General features: G+C 41.3%; 1 protein-coding gene across 3 annotated transcripts in view; it reads right to left on the bottom strand.

The window, feature by feature from the left end:
* The window catches only part of SPIDR (scaffold protein involved in DNA repair), a 409,626-nt gene that overhangs the window by 108,798 nt on the left and 281,136 nt on the right, over positions 1-19,692 (bottom strand). For all 3 annotated transcript variants that reach the window (XM_063079984.1, XM_063079986.1, XM_063079985.1), the window contains exons 9-10: positions 17,498-17,693; positions 15,519-15,769 (exon numbers count right to left, since the gene is read on the bottom strand). In XM_063079984.1, coding sequence (XP_062936054.1) covers positions 15,519-15,769; positions 17,498-17,693 — 447 coding nt within the window. The remainder of the gene's footprint in view (positions 1-15,518; positions 15,770-17,497; positions 17,694-19,692) is intronic.

The raw sequence follows: 19,692 nt of genomic DNA, 5'->3' as shown, positions 1-19,692 counted from the left end.
GAATCAACTGTGTAAAAATACTTCATTTGATTGCACTGATGAGGGATTTGTCATAATGAAATCAGGACTTTGAAAGAGGGTGTAAGTTTCTAAGGACAACAGTATCTCCACATTCCTTTGGGACCACTGTATGCCCCAGGAAGGGGTGGACGTTATGTACGTTATGTTTCTAGACCTGCCTGGGGTTTACACACACGGACTCATTAAGTTTTGACAGCAAGCCCGTGGGGTATCATTATGAGGAAACTGAGTTTCAGCAGGTTAAATAACTAATTGAAATTCAATTTGCTATCTGAGCTGGCTGTTGTCAAGTGTCTACCACTGCCAGCCTCTTCTCCTTTGTGCTATTCTGATTCCAAGCCCTAAAGACTGACAGGCAGATGACTGGTTCGCCCCTGCCTTCCCTCCTTCCCCTCTCCCTTCATGCATTTATTTGCCATCCCTCAGACCTCCTTTCCTGGGAACAATGTCTTTCTACAGTTCAGTGCAATGTGAGGATTCAAAACCATGATGCTGGTATCTCAAATAGATCTTATTCCCACTGGGTCTAAGCCTGAATAGGTCTCGCCAAATCCCCTGTATGTCCTACCCTGTCCAACAATTATGTGATTCTGGGCCCATCCAACACAGTGCCCTGTCCTGGCTGCTCCCGCATGCTCCTATAAGACAGCTCTGTCTCCACGGCACCTGCTCAGTTGGCTCCACTGAGCTGGCAGAGGCTCTCATCCCAGCCCATGCTGGGTTGCGCCACCACTTCTTTTTTAGTCTCTCATTCCCTGCATAACTAAGAATTCTGGAGGAGCTGTGGGCTGGATCCTGTTTGCTTTGATAATGGTTTACACAGCCCACAGCTTCTACAGCATCCTCAGATCAGAAGCATATAGACACAAGAACAGAAATCTTAGCGGGAAATGTAGAGTCATCCCAATCAACACCATCTCTTAGTGAGTACTGACTGCTCCACTAACTGCTTCACACAGTAAATCACTGCATGCTTCCAAAAAGCCCATGACAGGTACCCTTAGCATGTGCATTTTACAAACAAGGTAATCGACATTAAAATACCTTGCCCAAGGTCCAATAGCAAGCAGGTGATGAAGCCAGGGGGCAGACCTGGGCCCAGCTGCCCGCAGAGCCGACGCTCCGCGCTTCATAGCACAGCCTCATGGCTGCAGTTGGGGCTCACTTTTCTGAACCCATCAGAGTCTTGCTACTGTTTATTTTTATTTACCTAACATGCAGCTCATTCAGCAACTTCAAATCACTCGCACAGACTGAAGGAAAAAAAATCTAATGACACAGTTAAATCAGTACAGCCTTGCATCCTAATACTTTATCTCATACTTAAAGAACTTGATAATTATTTAGCAACTCCTATGGTCCAAACACTGGACTGGAGGCTGGTGATTAAAAAGACAGGCACCACTGAGTTGACGCCCAGCATCCTTGCACACTAGTGGAGGAGACACACAACCAAGAGTTGGATACATGGAAAAATGGAGGTGCCTCATCTTGAAGCAACCACCAATGTTGTCAGGGGATGTCTGCAGCTGGAGAAGACAGAGAAGGCACAGAGATGCAGAAGGCAGGTCTGCCTGGGGGCACAGAGAGATGTGGTGATGGAAGTGGCAGGAAATGCAGCTGAAAGGACAGCACTGCTCACCACGTGAGGTGGGAAGCGGGGCCCACTGAACCTAGGAATGGCCAGAGGACTTCAGGGAGGCCAGCCACAGGAGGGCACGTGAAACAGAGCACTCTTTATCCCCCTATTTCCCTTTGCTTTGGCCATCACCATAACAAGCCAAGGGGGTAAAGAGACTGTAAGATAGCAGCCATCTGCTCCAGTTTCATTCAACAAATATTTGTAGAGGACAGTGCTTGGCCATGGGAAACGCAGGAAGAACAACATTAGACATGGATACCACTGGCCCAGCCTGTACTGTAGAGGTCAAGAGGAAAGGCAGAGAAACAAGAGGAGACACAGGACCACCTGACAAATTAGAAACTCACCTGGTTCAGCAACTACACTCCCCACCCCTTCCCATAAAAGGCATCAATTCCTAAGTGAATTCCAGCTGTGAGCAGCCTTCTGGAGGACTCTAACAGGGCCACTGTCCAGGGCCAGCTAGTCCTCCCATGAGCATAGCACTCAAGGGACTGTGCTCCCTGCACCAAACAGTGCCTGCCATATGGTATACCTGCAGCAAATGTGGTTGAATAAAAGTCTTTGGATTTGAAAAAGTGGGGAGGAGTAAAGTAATTTTTAGATGACAGAAACAGGATTTAAAGAAACGGACTGGTTCATGGGATAAATCTGCCAAAATAAAATTTAACAAAGATAACTATAAAATACTGCACTGGGGTCCAAAAAAAATCAAATCCACAAACAAGGACAAAGACGACAAGGCTCACCAGCAACTTGAGAGGCTTTAATGTAGGAGAACTAGGATTATGATGAGAGCATGTATAGTATGCATAATATGCACATTCAGGGCTGCTATGTAGAAAAAGCAGACAGAGTGGTTCCACACAACCCTGGGAGGAAGTGTCACTCCCAAGGGGTGGAAGATCCAGGAAGAGAGATTCAGGCTAACTATCAGAGAAGGACTTCTTGGAGTGATTGCTACACTTGGGCTGGGGCAGAGCGGCGTGTTGCTCCGGGAGGCACTCAATCGGCTGAGACTCAAGCATCAAATCTGTTTCTTGTAACTGGTATGTAAGAGAGATTTCATGATTCTATAAACTTGTACTAAAAGACATATAAACCAAAAACTAAAATACACAAAAAACCAAATCAACTAAAGCTGAATAATCCTACTACCTAGAAATACACAGAGATTCATTATGCAGAATTACATCTTAGAGTACATGAGGTTGACTCCATGACCAAGACTGAGAGTTAATCACTAACAAACCTACACGCTGGTCCTGTTTTAGATAACTCGTTGCAAAAGGCCTTTTAAAATAGGTTATACATTCACATGGTTCAAAACGTGATTAAAACTTCTCCCTCCTATTCCCCAACCAGCCCGTTTTCCTCCTATTGGACAATTAGAGTTACCCACTTCTTGCGTATTTTTACAGGGATACTTTATGCATATAAAACACGTAAGTGCGTAGGACCCTCCCTTTGATTTAACCAAATGGTAACATATTTTGTGCATTGTTTTGGACTTTGTTCATTTGTTTTAATAACACTGTAGATCATTTGATATTAATACAGAAAGAGTGCTCACATTCCTTATCTTTAAATGACAGCATAGTATTCCATTTTTGGCATTGGTACTGCCCCTAAACTAAGTTGTAAATTCTCATCAGTAAAGCTAAAGACCAATGGAACTAAATAACCATTACTTTAAAAGGTGGTTGCTCAGCTGTTCTTACCTCAAAGTAGGCCTTATATATAGTAATGAATTGCTTGCCAGGTAATTCACAGAAAATAACACATTTGTTAATCTTTTCTTTGTATAATATGTACTGATATGTTTTGAGAGTTTATATTTAGAAAATTAAATTATGAAAAGCTACAGCTATATAAAGAAAAATTGACTGCTGGTAAACTCCAGAAAATATTCACTGTGCTGCCTATCACCTTTAGCAATATTTTATTACAGTTTGCTTGAGTTAATGTATGCCCCTGAAGAAAAAAAAAACTTATAGTTCAAATTATTCAAATTTTGAATAAATTCTGTTTAGTTTTCCTTCAAGACTGAATAAAAATGGCTGGACTGTTTTGAATGAACTGGATGAGTAAAAAAAAAGCCTTATACTGATAGATGCACCTCTCTCGCAGAAGGTAAAGAAAAGGATGATATTATATTAATTTTTAAAATCCAGCTGGACAAACCAACTAGAAATGACACATGGGAAGCATTCTGATTCAAACACAAAATACCAGCAGAAAATCCTGTTCACCGTTCAGGGATCTTCTGACTTTAGAGATTCTCATCCCATACACTAAATTTTCACAACTTACTTACTGACATTAAAGGTATCCTTTGGCTTAACGAAAATCTTTGAGGAAACCTTAAAGGAAATCTGGGTACCATGAAGATGTCACATGTCTCGAAGACAAGATCTAGCTTGTTTTGTCTCTGGTGTGCCCCAACAACTGAGTAGCACCTCAGCACCAACACTGGGGCACCGACGCTTGCAGAGAGAAATGATATTCATTTTAACTTAGTATTTCCTACCTCCCAAAAGGCATAAGTAATCTAAGATCAGTATTTTGGAAGTGTTAACTTGTATCATCCAGTACAAGACTTGTTACAGAGCTGACTTTTGTTCATACCCCTGTTTTAGGACAGGAGCTGTATTTTCTCTTTCTTGTAAATGCTACTTTTTGCATTGCAGGATGGTGTTCCACAGTAGGCACTTGATAATGGTCTGATAACTGAACAATACCTCTTATACATTATACTCCTTAACCCTTGCTACATCAGGGCTTATTATTTCCATTTGACATGACTAAATGGTAATGTTGGATCTTTTGATAGCCATAATAATACTCTTCCTACTACACAATTATTTTGAGGACTAAGAAGTCCTCCTAATCCTATTCTCTCAATCCAGAAACAAATACGAATAATAACTGACTTCAAAGACTACTCGGAAATTTGGCTCGTGTGCCACCTCTCCTCTGATCTTGTCTATCATAAATACTCTGGCTTCAGACTCTCATAGGTAACAAGGGAGATAAAAGTGCATGCTCCAGCTTCACCTCCCAGGATGTTATGAAATGGGAGTTAAAAAATGTTAATTTTCAAAAAGTAACAGTGTAGAAACATGGCAAACACTACTTCAGCCTGTACTCAAGGTTGATATCAAAAGAGATAAATCAGGTTATTATGTACCTTTGATAGAATGTGTTGAAAACAGCACATCACCTCTGTGATGTTCTTCTCCCAAACCTACACCCATCTAAATATCAGAAAGATACAAAAATTAAGAGATATTCTACAAAATATCTGACTAGTAATCCTCAAAGCTGTCAAGGTAATAAAAACAGTGTCTAAGAGAGTGTAAGAAGACATGACAATTAAATGTAATGTAGTATCCTGGATGAGATGCCAAAACAACAAATGGACATTAGGGAAAACCTGAATAATATATGGACTTCATTAGTAATATTGTGTCAATATTGGTTAATTAATTTAGCATACTACGAAAGTATCATACTAACACTAAAACGTGAACAATAGGGAAACTGGGTACGGTTGTTAATCTCTTCTTTGTATAATATGTACTGATGTGTTTTGAGAGTTTATATTTAGAAAATTAAATTATGAAAAACTAGCTGTATAAAGAAAAATTCTGGTAAAATTAGGAAAATATTCACATGTGGGAACTCTCCATATTATCTCTGCAACATTTGTATAAATCTAAAACTATTCTAAATAAAAAGTTTATTAAAATTAATTAAATGAAAAAGTAATGACAAGTATATATTTGTAAATTCCCATTACAGAGAATATTATTGCAAGGAAATATCAAGTAGAATGGAACTAGAAGATAATAATATTAAGAAGGTGGTATGGGTCAAACGTGTCCCCTAAAAGTTCATGTGTTGGAAACTTGATTCCCACTATAACAGTGTTAAAAGAGTGGAAAATCCGATTATGATATTTGAAAGGTGTGGCTTTTGGGAGGTGAATGGATCATGAGGACTGTGTCTTTCTGAATGAATTAATGCATTCATTGAGTATTGAATTATCATGGGTGTGGACTGGTAGCTTTATAAGGACAGCACATGAAAGAGCACTTGCCATCCTCACCATGTGATGGTCTACATCATCACGGGACCCTGGGCTTCTCAGCTTCCAAAACTGAAAGAAATAAATTTCACTTTCTTTATAAATTACCCAGTTTCAGATATTCTGTTATAAGCAGCAGAAATGGAGAAATACAGATGGCAATAGTGCTATATAAAGATTCAATGCAATCCCAATCAAAAACCAACAGCCATTTTTACGGAAATGGAAATGCCAACCCTAAAATTAAGATGGAATTGCAATGAGTCCTGACTAGCCAAATTAACTAAAAACGTATCAACAACCTAAATATAATGGCTAAAACTATAAAAACTCGAATGAAAACACAGGAGTAAATCTTCATAACCTTCGATTTGACAATGGATTTTTAAATAAGACACCAAAAGCACAAGTAAGAAAAGAAAAAACAGATACATTGGATGTCACAAAAATTAAAACTTTTGTGCATAAAGGACACCATGAAGAAAGTGAAAAGACAATGTACAGAATGTGAGGAAATTTTTGCAAGTTATGTGTCTGACAAGGGTCTAATATGCAGAGTATCCAGAGTATATTTTTAAAACTTTTACAATTTAACGATAAAAGACAAACAATTTTAAAATGGGTAAAAGACTTAAGTAGACATTTCTTCAAAGGAGATATACAAATGGACAAGCACATGAAAAGAACCTCATCAACATTAATCATTAGAGAAATGTAAATCAAAGCCACAATGAGATACCACTTCACACCCACTTATTAAAAAAAAGAAAAGAAAATAGCAAGTGCTGGTGAGGATGTAAAGAAATAAGAACTTGAACACTTCTGGTCAAGATGGCAGAATAGATGGTCCCCAGTGTCACTCTCTCCCACAAATCAACCAATCTACAACTATAGAAAAGCAACAACAGCCAAGATGGGGCTGCTAGAGCTCAGGGGAAGAGGAGGAGAGATCTACAGAGTTCATGAAGGTGGAAGAAGCCATGATGAGAGAAAGAAAAAACCACTCCAACCATTTTGAATCCTGGCTGCTTCCAGGCTGGAGCTGCTGAGCGCATGGAGCATGAGCTGGCAAAAGCCACAGCTGTGCCTTTCAGATGAAGTTACTTGGAGGAGGCAGGAGAGAAGAGGGCCTTGGTGGCCCCCAGGCCAGCAGACCACTAATACGGTTCCTGTGGGCCCACATAGGACCAAGGAGCCACATCAACTGGAAAAAAAGGAGCCGGTGAGCCAGAGCAAGGGACAGGAGCACAGCTCATCCCATGGGAAGTGTTTGGAGCATGGGCCATGGGGGAGATGGGCCCACTGAGGGAATGCTGGGGCACAGCAAAGACAGCTGATCTGTCCCCCAATCAGCATAGGACCACTCAGAGGAGACTGGTCAGGAATACAGAATTGCATTGGGTGCAGTTTGATGAAAAAACTCAGGCCCAGACCAGTGTTTCTGTACAACCCAGGTGCACCAGATTTCACTAGAACCAGAAGTACCTATAAAGTCAACCATTAAAACCTGAGCTGCACAAAAAGCCTTCCCTAGGGAATCAGCAGCAAAGCAGCAATTTAGCTCAACCACAGAACTCAAGTACTGGTCCCCACAGGAAGTTCCCCCATTTTAGAAGTAAGCAAAGGACAGCAAATTAGTTCCAGTGCAGAGTTTAAGTGGTGGGAATAGCAAATAAACCAACACAGAACTGAAAGAAAAAACAAAGTACCCACAACCAGAGACAAAGTTTGATATTAACTAGTAAAGGTCTCATTTCACCAAAAACACCTATAACACCTAGAAGGACTGGAAGTCCCCTGGGCTACCAAACCAGAAAGGTGGGAGGGCCAGGGGCCTCAGCCACGCCCCCCGACACTTGCAACCAGTCCTGAGGGTGGGGGACTCGGGCCTTAGTCACACACCCCCAACAAGCACAACCACCCCAGCGAAGACCACTGAGCTGCTGCAGGAAGCACCCTGGGCTCTCCTGACCAGGGGCAGTGGGGGGGCCTCAGGCTTCGGCCACCCCCCCCCCCCAGCATGAGCAACCAGCTCAGCGACACCACTGAGCCACTGCAGGAAGCATGGGCTCTCCAGTGCTGGGGCGGTGGGGGCATGGGGGCCTTGGTCACGCCCTGCCCCCCCAACACAAGCCACCAGCCTAGTGACGACCACCAAGCTGCTTCAGGAAGCACCCCGGGTTCTCCCAAGCTGGGGTGGTGTGGGGCCGAGAGCCTTGGCCACACACCCCCCCATACCCACAGCCAGCCCAGCGAAGACCACCGAGCCGCAGCAAGAAGGGCCCCAGGTTCCTGAGTTGAAGTGATGCGAGTGAGGGCTTTTGCCACACCCTGCCTTACATTTGCATCCGGCCTGACAGTGACCATCCCACCACTGGAAGCCCCCCAGTCTCCCCTGTGGGAATGTGGGGGGTGCCACAGGCCTCATTCCTGCCCCTCCTCCTTCCCCTTTCTTCCATCGTATTTCCTTCCCCTTTGCCCTCTCCCTCTTCCTCTCAGCTGTTCTGCAACAATATCATAGAATGTAAAAAAATAATATTAATAAAATTAAATTAAATTTAAATCAAATGAAATAAGAACTCTTGTGAATTGCTGGTGGGAATTTAAAATGATATAGCCACTGTGGAAAACAGTATGGTGATTCCTAAAAAAATTAAACATAGAATTACCATATGACCCAACAATTCTATTCCTAGGGACATACCCAAGAGAAATGAAACATATGTTCACAGCAAAACTTCTACACAGATTTTTGTAGCGGCTTTCTTCATAATAGCCAAAAAGCGGAAACACCACAAATGTCCACAACTGATGAACGGATAAACGAAATTTGATATATCTATACAATGGAATATTTTTCAGCCATAAAAAAGAATGGAATACTGGTACATAATACAATATGGATAATCCTTGAAAAGATTATGCTACGTGAAAGATGCCAGACATAAAAGGTCACATATTGTATGATTCTATTTATATAAAATATCCAGAATAGGTAAATACATAAAGATAGAAAGCAGATTAGTGGTTGCTATGAGCTTGGGAAGGGGTCTGCTTAATGGGTGTGGAGTTTCTTCTGGTGTGATGAAAATGTTTTGGAACTAAATGGAATTGGTGGTTGTACAACTTTGTGAATGTACTATACTAAGTTGTATACTTCAAAATGGTTAATTTTATGTTATGTTAATTTCATATAACAAATAAATAAATAAAAGGTAATTTATGCACACACAAAATTCACATGTTTCTACCAGGCATTCAGGGAGCCTGTCCCATAGCATCCCATTCTCCTTGGAGACAGTGACTGGAAACAGTCACTTCTTATGTAAACTTCCAGGCAGTCTATACAGAGGGGGACACATATGAATGTATGTGTAAATGTGCATACTTAGTGCTGTTTTTAGCAAAATGTTAACTGAGCAGACTGTCTCCAAGCAGAGGCAACACGTGAGTCACAGCTGTCACAGGCCACAGTCAGAACGCTGTCAGGTACGTGGCTTCATTGCGGCACCTCAGCTCCTTAGGCCACTCTCTCCTCAACTTTCCACCCATCCATAAAACAGAGATACTCTTCTTTAGAAAGAACCTGGAGAAATTCAAATTTTTCTTTTTTTTTTTTTTTAAAAGATGACCGGTAAGGGGATCTTAACCCTTAACTTGGTGTTGTCAGCACCACGCTCACCCAGTGAGCAACTGGCCATCCCTATATGGGATCCGAACCTGTGGCCTTGGTGTGGAGAAATTCAAAATTTAAACATATAGGTAATTGCCAGACAGTACTTTTACTGTGCACCATGAAGAATGACACTTTCCTCTAAATCTGTAGTAACGCTTGCACAAAGTATATCGTTTTAGGAAATCTCATTCTAGTCTTTTCTGGAGAGAGGATGGTGCATCAATGAGCGGAGTAAAAATTAGAATGACTCACTTTCAAGAGGACTCAAGACAAGATGATCAGATATCCTTGCTGCCACTGCGGTTTCCCACTTTTCCATAGCTCATGGAGAGACAGGCCCTCAGAGACCTTCAGCTTCTCCCCATCCAATGTCTGCAGGTTTCCTGGGTAGCCAGGGTTCTATTATAACTTATCCATGTGCAAAGACTCGAAGTACAAAGCTGAGTAAGCTACTTGTGAAGTTTTCTAAGAGTGCATTTAAGTGGTAGACATCCAGGAGATTTTGACATTTATTTAAGTCTTTTTCTAACTCACAAACAGGCAAATATGGTCTGGTCCTTTCTTCTTCTTTCCTGCATGGGCTTCCGATACCTGCATTGAGATTCCACACCAAAGAGAGGAAGGATGGGCATGTGCACAAGGGAAGCGAAGCGGCAGGCCAGGGCACACGGCTGAGGACCTCGCACAGCTGCCATGTGGTGGAGCCACGAGACCCAGGAGAGTCTCTCCCTGCAGCCTCCCCTGGATGGCTCAGTTTGTCCCTTTTGCTTAATTCAAATTATGGGTTCCTTCCTCTTAGGTACTTTAATTTCATTCACTGTTAAATGCTATATTTTAATCTTTTAATCATCTACCTGTGATTGCTTAATTTTTTCTTGACTTTTCTTAGATTTGCATTAATTTTAATAAATGTTTTAAAACTCTTAAGTGATTATCAATTGGATTCTTTTTTCTCTGTAGAGCTGCCCTTGTTCCTCCCTTGCCCCAGTCTAATTAGGGGCCCCTCCTCTTTGCCTTGATCGCTTACACTGACTGAACACTTTCCAGGGACCTCGGTTCCAAATGTCTCACCTCTATCTGACTGGCGTGAACTAGACTTCACCTCCATCCTACAGCAGAGTATTCCTGGCAGTTCCTACCTTACTGGCCTCCTTGTCAACCTCCTGAGACAGAGAACAGTGTGTGCAGCACAACTCCATGGCTTAGTTAGCCCTGAGAAAAGAAGGGGAGCACACAACCTCATGCCACCTCCTCAGCTGCTTCTTCCCAGCAGCACATACTTGCTGAGTGTCCACTGCATTCATGGTCCTGTACCAAAACCACATGAGTCACAGTCCCTGACCTTAGAAGGCTTGCTTATGAAGTAAAGAAAACATGTACCAACTTATTTTGAAGGCACGGAAAAGTTTCAGAGCAACATGTAATACCTGTCGTTAATCTCAAGCACTTGTCTAGATGATCTTCTGTCTGTCACTTTCTTTTGTATCTGTGCAAATAAACATGAAGGTTCAGAACATTTATAATAACAGTGCTAGGCCAACAGGCAGGAGGAAACAAAGGTACCTGTTCATATATCACAGTCATTCTCTCTCTCTTAGGAGGGATAGTGGTCATCCAAACAATTGCTTTGGAGTATCTGTTTGCTCCAGTTTTCTGTGGATATGGAGCTGTTTTGGCTCAAGTCATTTAGAAGTACAGAGCCAAGAACTCAGCACAACAAGGGTGAGCCTACCAAGACTGTCAGCTGGCTGCACCAAGTGCTCTGGGTTTAGCAGCAGCTGAAAGGCAGGGCAGAGTAGGTCACTTGACAGAGGCAAACGGGGAGCAGTGGGCAGCAAGGTGGAGGAGCTCAGCTGCAGCAGGAAGTCAGGTCGGGTCAGACTGGATCTCACCCCATCTGCTTCTTGGCCAGAAGCACATGGCACGGGCACGGTGTGCCTGCATTCAGCCACCCCTGCAGACTATGCCAGGCAGTGTGCTCTGTCTCCCACGGCTCTTCTCTGTGCTGTCATCTCAGCAAAGCACACCCCAAGCTGCAGTCTGACTCACAGTGAAGTTGTAACGTGACCAAAGGGCTGCTCCAGACTGCAGCTGCAGGCACAGGAGGGAGGGTGGGTGGTCAGGGGCAGACCGTTCAAGGTCTCTAGCTTCTTTTAGAAACAAAAGTTTCCAGGGAAAGGAGGTCAGGAGTGGAAAGGAAAAAATTCCATGCCTTTTATATAGAACTACCTTGAAGTCATTCTTGAACTTGATGGATGGCAGGTGCTGGAAAATCACCATGGCCAGGTTAAGATGTAAACTTAGAACTACAGGCGCACATGTATGTCTGGATATGAACCTGGAAAATTACTATTGCTATCTTCATCCTGTTATCAAAACTTTATTTTTATAATTGTCTGTTCTCCCATCACTAGCTGTTACCATTTCTCTTCATTTTTTCCTTCAAGTCTATCACTGGCTTAATATAAAAAAGGATCATGGAAACTTTTGATGTTGTTTTCATATTATCCATAAGTTCTCTGAGAATGTTATTCAAGGTATACAGCAATAAATAAGAATATGGACCAAATGATATAGGTTGGCATTATTGAGTGTTTAAAGAACACAAACATACTGCTTTCAAATTATTGACACCTCTGATTCTACTCTAAAACATTTAAAATTTCAATCAGATAGCTGTAACCTGACTAGTAAAATGATAAAAGCTTTAAAAAGAGACAAAGGGTAAAAAAAGAATCCATTTTCTGCCATCTAGAAGGGAAGTAATGATATGTACACAAACACATCATACAGTACAAACTGTAATAAATGCCAAAAAAGATAAACATTGAACTAAAATATATCTCGGGACATATATTGTAGGCATGATATTTGCAGAAAATGCAAATGAATACTACTACTGCAACTAAACATAATTTTTACCCACAAGGACACCACAATGCTGGGCATACACTAAAATTAATCCAAAATGGATCACAGACTTAAACATAATGGCAAAAACTATAAAACTCTTAGAAGAACTGAGAAGTAAGTTTTCATAACCTTGGATTAGGCAATGGTTTCTCAGCTACAACACTGGAAGCACAAGCAACAATAGCAATAAGAAAAAACAGGAATCTTCCAGGCTACATGTCTACATTTTCTAATAATATTCTCTCTTGTATATGTGTTACATGTGAATATATTTAAAAATCTACATTAGAAAGCATATTACCAAATGGGTCTCCAAGGCAGATACCTTAATAAATTTCTCTTTCTATATATACTAGCAAAGAATTAGTAGTGGGAAAAATATAATTTTACTTCAATACTAATTTTATTTGCAAACTGGAAAGCTTGATCATTACACAGCAAATGAATTTAGAAAATATTAATAATGAGACCTTCTTTTATACACATAAAACAGCTCAGCAGCCCTGTTCTCAAGGCCAAGTGCTGTGGCCCTCTGTCCAGAAGTTCATCTTCCTGCACAGTCCAGCCAGCTCTCCCAAGAGTGAGACACCTGCACCTCTCCTGCTGCCCCAGGATGTGACCCCTGAATCAACCTGAATCTAAACAAAGCTTAGTTCTAACTCAATTTTCTCCCTCTCCTTTTGACTCTAATACTCTACAACCCTGCCATTTTGGGATTCCATATTCCATTACATTTTGGGCAGCAATTCATGAGACTTTAGCTTACAATTTCTTCTCTTTGCTTAACAAGTAACACAAGTACCACTGAAGGACCTAGAAGGACAGTCTTCAGGACATGTGTCGTCTGTGACTGTTACGCTGTCAGTCTCATTGTGCCTTCTTAGCAGGTGACTTAGTCCCCGGTCTGCATCCCCTCGGGGTGTGTGGTCTGTAAGTTGCGCTGGGGAAGCTTCACCAGGACCCCTGTTGCCAAGTGTACTAGCATTCCCTTCTCCAAAGCCAAATGCTGGACATGTGCCATGAAAAACGCCAGGCCAAACATACACCAAAACAAAAACCTGTGTCTGATCTGTAACGGTCTCAGGTCATTCTATTTAAACTTACCACAGACTTAAGTCCAAGGGTGCAAGACTGGTTTACAACTATAAGCCATGCTAAAGACCTAAAAACTGATTTAATGGATTTCATACACATATATATTCCAAACAAAAGAAAAATATTTTTTTCTATAATACCAAAATATATATTCTCTAACTCTAGACTTCAAGGGGACTTTTTGAAATTCATAGTACTTGCAAATAAAGTGCCATTCACTAGAAGATGATTCATAATTAACATAGAAGTGTTTCTTGTTCTTCCTCCTTGTTCTTCTTCCTGAATGGCGTCAGGAAGCACCATAAGAATACGATGATTGTAGGCATTTCTCAAAGGAAGATATACGAATGGCCAACAGACACATCAAAAAATGTTCAACATCACTCAGCATTCAGGAAATGCAAATCAAAACCACACTGAGATACCATCTCACCCCAGTTAGGATGGCTAATATCCAAAAGACTGTGAATGATAAATGCTGGCGAGATTGCAGAGAAAAAGGAACTCTCATACATTGCTGGTGGGACTGCAAAATGGTGCGGCCTCTATGGAAAATGGTATGGAGGCTCCTGAAACAATTGCAGATAGATCTACCATACGACCCAGCTATCCCACTGTTGGGAATATACCCAGAGGAATGGAAATCATCAAGCCGAAGGTATACCTGTTTCCCAATGTTTATTGCAGCACTCTTTACAATAGCCAAGAGTTGGAACCAGCCCAAATGTCCATCATCAGATGAGTGGATATGGAAACTGTGGTATATCTATGCAAGGGAACACTACTCTGCTCTAAAAAAGAACGAAATACTGCCATTTGCAATAACATGCATGGACTTAGAGAGAATTATATTAAGTGAAACAAGTCAGGCACAGAAAGAGAAATATCACGTTCTCACTTATTTGTGGGAGCTAAAAATAAATAAATAAATATACAAATAAATGGGGCGGGGGAGGGAGGGAAGAAGACACAACAATCACAATTCCTTGAAGTTGATACGACAAGTGAACAGAAAGGAGGTTGTTGGGAGGGAGGCGGGAGGGGGAGGAAGGAGGGAGGTTTCGGTAATGGGCCACAATAATCAACCACAGTGCATATTGACAAAATAAAATAAAATTTTTTTAAAAATAGGGATAATAAAAAAAAAAGAATATGATGACTTAATTATTGTTTCTTCAATATGTGTTTTCTTATTAAGAGTACACAGAAAAAAATAATTAATTTGATGAAGTGATATCTATACTTTTAATTTCTATTTTGCTGAAAATCTGTCTTACTGCTCTGAGGGCAATTTAACATTGTTAGAAAGATAATCTCAAAAGCTAATGCCAAGGCCCTGACATAAACCAATAAACTTCTCAGTCAATAAATGATGTGTCTACAGCTATTTGACAAAACAAAAAACCAAGAAGAGTCCAAATCTGAGTAGAGCGAAGACATCACTCCAATGGCTTATATGAGCAAAGCATTCTACTGTGGGTACGGACCTTGCTTGCACCGCAGTCTAGCTGCCCCATCCACCACGGTGGCCACTAACCACAGGGGCTACTTAAAATAAAGTTAATTAAAACTTAACAAAATTTAAAATTTAGCTCCTTAGTCTCACTGGCCATATTCCGAGTGCTTAATAGCTACAGGATCTGTGGCTACTACACTGAACAGTGCAGAGAGACGACAGTGGCATGTCCACAACACTGATGTGCACTGTCTGCAGCAGCACTCTTTGAGAACCACAGACTTGCTATCTGCCATTATTTGCTCAGCTTTTCAAGACATAGGAAACTTGATGTTGTAATGGCCTTTTTTGATATGGTAACCACATGTCTTCGCTTATCAGAACACCACCAGTATTTCTTATGTTTGTATTAATTTTAACAGCATGAACCATTAAAGGTAAATGCAAAAAATTTAATTTTTAGTAGGACTTTTTATATAAATAATGAAATCCTTTGTCATACCATGTGCCCCAAATTTTGATGCAAGAAAAAAGAAAAGGTGAATGCATCTAAGCAATTGCTCCACTCTCTTGAGCACTCTGTCTCAGTGACTCTCCAAATCCACACCAGTGTCTTGTCACTCACCGAACTCCAGGCGGGTCTGTATGCCCCGAGCCACTCCCCTGCTGGCCTCTGGCACGCTCTCTGCCAGGAAGAGAGTAAACTCTCTGTACCACCACTCGGACTCCAACTCCTGACCACCTGGCAGCTCCCTGGCTCTCCACCACATCCAGGAGGGAATCCCTCAGGGGAGTGCTGGCTAGAAGGTGACGTTTTGCTTCCTCATGCCCGTGGGTCCAGCCTGTCACCGTGGTGGCCAGACCACTACGCACAACCTGCCAAGACACACAAGTGGACAGATTTAGTTTGGCTTACTATAGCATGCTGCACAGCTCACTGTGACACTCTTTGACACTCCTCTGATACACGTGTACTACATGAAGGAGTGTGCAGCGTGGGCCTCTCCGTCTGCCAGGTAACTAACACTGCTGAGAGGGAAGGAGGGCAAGCGTCACACGCACAGCAGCAGGGCGCTCCCTCCTACCGGAGTCACAGACAAGCCTGGGCCTTTGAAAACACACAGGATGTCTGCTATCAAAATGCCTCGTGGTAATCAAAAAATTTTTCTTTTCTGAGGTAACAATTCCAACAGGACAAACTAAAAAACAAAATAAAAGAATGATTAGAGTTTAATAAAAATAAATCATTTTATTAAGGGCTTGTATGTGTAATCTACTAGGCTAAGCATTTTACGGGTTCAGTATTTGCCCAACAATTCTTTACAATAATATCAACTATCATAATACGACAGCAACCTTCTAAAGTGCTTCCTAGGGCCAAGCCCGTGGCGCACTCAGTAGAGTGCCGCGCTCCGGTGACACTCCCGCCGCGGGTTCGGATCCTATATAGGAACGACCGGTGCACTCACTGGCTGAGTGCCCATCATGAAAACGACAAAAAAAAAAAATAATAATAATAATAAACTTAAAAAAAAATAAAAATAAAAATAAAAAATAAAAAAAAATTAAGTGCTTCCTATATTCCATATTTGTTCTTTACATATCAAACATGTTTATCCTCACAACCACCTAAGGAGGTAGATAATATCATTATTCCCATTTTACAGATGAGAAAACTGAGACACAGAGAGACTACAGATCTTGCTCAACGTCACCCAGCAGGAAGTGGCTAAGGCAGAATTTGAACCAGCATGTGTGGCAAAAACATATCTCATCATTGCTTAAAGGTATATGTTAAAGCAATAATGCACTTTGAGCCATATTTTAAATCTGCTACAATTAAATTGCTTAGAGAACCCTATTAGCATAATCCCCTCCAGACAATTCTTTTGCTAATCAAAGAGAGACTTTTGCTTGATTACATGGTACAAAATAGGATGAAAGTTTGCCCGCTTTTCTTCCTTGTTTCCCCTCTCTCAATCTGTCAGTGTCAGCCTTCTGTTCAGTGATGATTCATGTAATCCAGCAGCCTTAAGGCCAGTTCACTCAGAGTCATGTGGACACACAGAATTTAGCGTGGTCCCACGGGCAAACTTCATGGCCACTGAGACTAAATTTAGTGGTCCCCTAAATTCATCTTGGTGGATGATTATGGCTCAGGGCCAATAAAATTCGAAAAAACAATCTCTAGCATATAATCTCAAGTGCATGCAGCTCTTTTAATCCCAAGGGATATAGACATTGCGGAAAATAAGAACATGATTTTTTTTTTTGCTAAGTAAAGGAGGGCTTAAACAAAGTTCTTACATAATTACAAGATGATAACAGAGTAAATAAAAACTTTCATATATTTTAACAAATTTCAGTAAAGATTTAAATACATAACTAGAAAAATAAAATACCATAAAAAGGCCATAACTAAGTAAACTGAACTATTCTATCTTCAGGCATAACAATAATAACAAAATGCGCCAGTATATATATATATATATGCTGTTTATTTGGAGGAAGACAAAAGGTAAAATTCTTCACTTACACCAAAGTCCTTTCAAATCTAGCCACTAATACTGCAAGCACAAAATCTCAAAGCCAATGAGAGTTTACCTGGCTTTCTGGTGAGTTATTTGTTAGACCCTTAATTCTAAACATCTGGGCCAAAGTGATACTTCTTCTTGGAAGGGATGTGTCCCAACTGTGCACTTCACAAGTTGTTTCTGAATCTTCTTTGGCAACAACTTTCTGACAAAAGTAAGTATTCAGAATAACAGGGCAACTTCCATTCGGGATAATAAGCTTTTGCCTGGAAAAGAGGAAGAAAGTCAGCAGTTTATTTGCAATGGTGGATTCCCCTCTTGTATTCTTGCTACATTAGGAACGCAAAGAGTAATGATTTGCCTGCTGTAAACAGCTACAACCAGGCCAGCCCACAGACGGACAGCCAACTTTAACGTTGAAGCATGACTGCCAGTAGATGTGACTTTACTTTTCCAGTGAAAGCCCAGTGTCAGGAAGGGATGGAAGAAGGATGTCCCCAGGCTTGAGTTTCCTCAGGGAGAAGTACAGAGAATGGGCAAAGACCACCAACAGGCCCAAAGAAGCACCCAAACAGTGAAATAAATGTTACGTACAAACAAAACTTTCAGACATGTAAACAGCTCCAGTCTTTCAAAGAACATGCATTAAATGACAGAGGAACTTTCATTTTCGCTATCAAAGTGACCACAGTCACTGAAATACCTTATGTTTAAGTGATGTGGCAATATCGCTAGCAAAATTCTCCTGGTTCCTCTCAGCCCTCTGATATGATAAAATGCTTTAATCTAATGTTCATTCCTCAAAACAGGGAGCGCTGCTTAACATTAAGAAAAAATTAGGACTTCTAATTCTGGGAGGATGAAGTAGACATACTTTCCCCTATTCTTTTCATGAAGTACAACTAAAGTGCCTGACATAGTATATAAAGCAAACACAACAAGACACTGAAAGGTGGTGAGAAGAAGACACACCATGTAGAACCTAGATACCTCAGGACCTGAGGAACCACACAGTGATGAGCTCCTGTGTTTTCTTTTTGCCTCTTATCTCCCAAGCTGAGGGAGCCAGCAGCCTGGAAACAGAAACAGGTGCAGACACACAAAGCCCTAACAAAAGCCTGCTCTCTCCAAACAAAGGACCCAGGAAGGGGAAGCTTACCAAGGCAGAAAACTCTTAGATGATAACTGCTCTACTCTAGGCAAACATCACAGGAAAACTACGACCCAACCTAGCCCCACACACACTGGCAAAGGCTCTGTGGGGAGCCTGCATTTCCATTTTTACTGGGCTGTAATTAGGGGCATCTGTAGCTTGGTCAGGGTGGTGAGAGAGAAGGTGGGGCAAGGAGTTGGGACATCCATTCCTGCAGCTTGCAGTGAGTACCTCTCACTGTGACAGCGCAGACCACCTGGAGGCCTGGACTACACTCCCACTGAAAGTAATACCCAAGGTGGTGCCAGAAGAAGCCTAGTAGATAGCCAGGGCTTTCACTGCTGCCCACTGGTACTGAGGCCACCATCTACCCTCCCACCCCTACAGTGTTGTCAGTGGAAACCACATGAAAGGCAGCAACAAGGCTCTGGCCCTCCCAGCTTGGGTGGTGTCAGTGGAGGCCTTGCAAGAAGCTGGAACTCACCCCTGCCCTGCAGGAACAAGGAATCCCTCCCTCTCCCAGGCGTCAAGTTGGGAACCTGAACTTCTACCTGTACCTGGTAACACATCCCCTTTCTCCTACCTGAGCACTGTCAGATGAAGCCACCTAAAACAGGTTTAAGATCCAGAATCTCATAACATAATACCCCGGATGTCCAGGTTTCTATCTAAAATCAATTGTTAAACTAAGAACCAGAAAAAAAACTCAATGTGAATTTAAGAAGACAATTAATAGATGCCAATGCTGAGATAACACAAATGTTAGAACAATCTGACAGAGGTTCTAAAGCAGCCATTATAAAAATGCTACAATGAGCAATTATGAATGCACTTGAGACAAAAGAAAAAATAGAAAACCTCAGTGAAGAAATAGAAAAAAAAAAAGAGTATTTCTCAAAATGTAAGCTTCAGGACAAAAACATAGAATAATGAAAATCAAAAACTCAATCAATAGGTTCAACAACAAAATAAAGAGAACAGAGAAAAGAATCAATGAGCTTGAAGATAAAATAATAGAAACTATTCAATATGAACAATACAATAAAAAGAAAATAGACTAAAGAACAAAGAAAGGAAGGAAGGAAGGAAAGAACAAAGGAAAGAAGAAAGAA

This window comes from Cynocephalus volans, chromosome 15 (assembly GCF_027409185.1).
Source record: "Cynocephalus volans isolate mCynVol1 chromosome 15, mCynVol1.pri, whole genome shotgun sequence".
Classification (NCBI taxonomy): domain Eukaryota; kingdom Metazoa; phylum Chordata; class Mammalia; order Dermoptera; family Cynocephalidae; genus Cynocephalus; species Cynocephalus volans.
The sequence above is the reverse complement of the archived record's forward strand: the minus strand, read 5'-3'. Positions and strand labels throughout refer to the sequence as shown.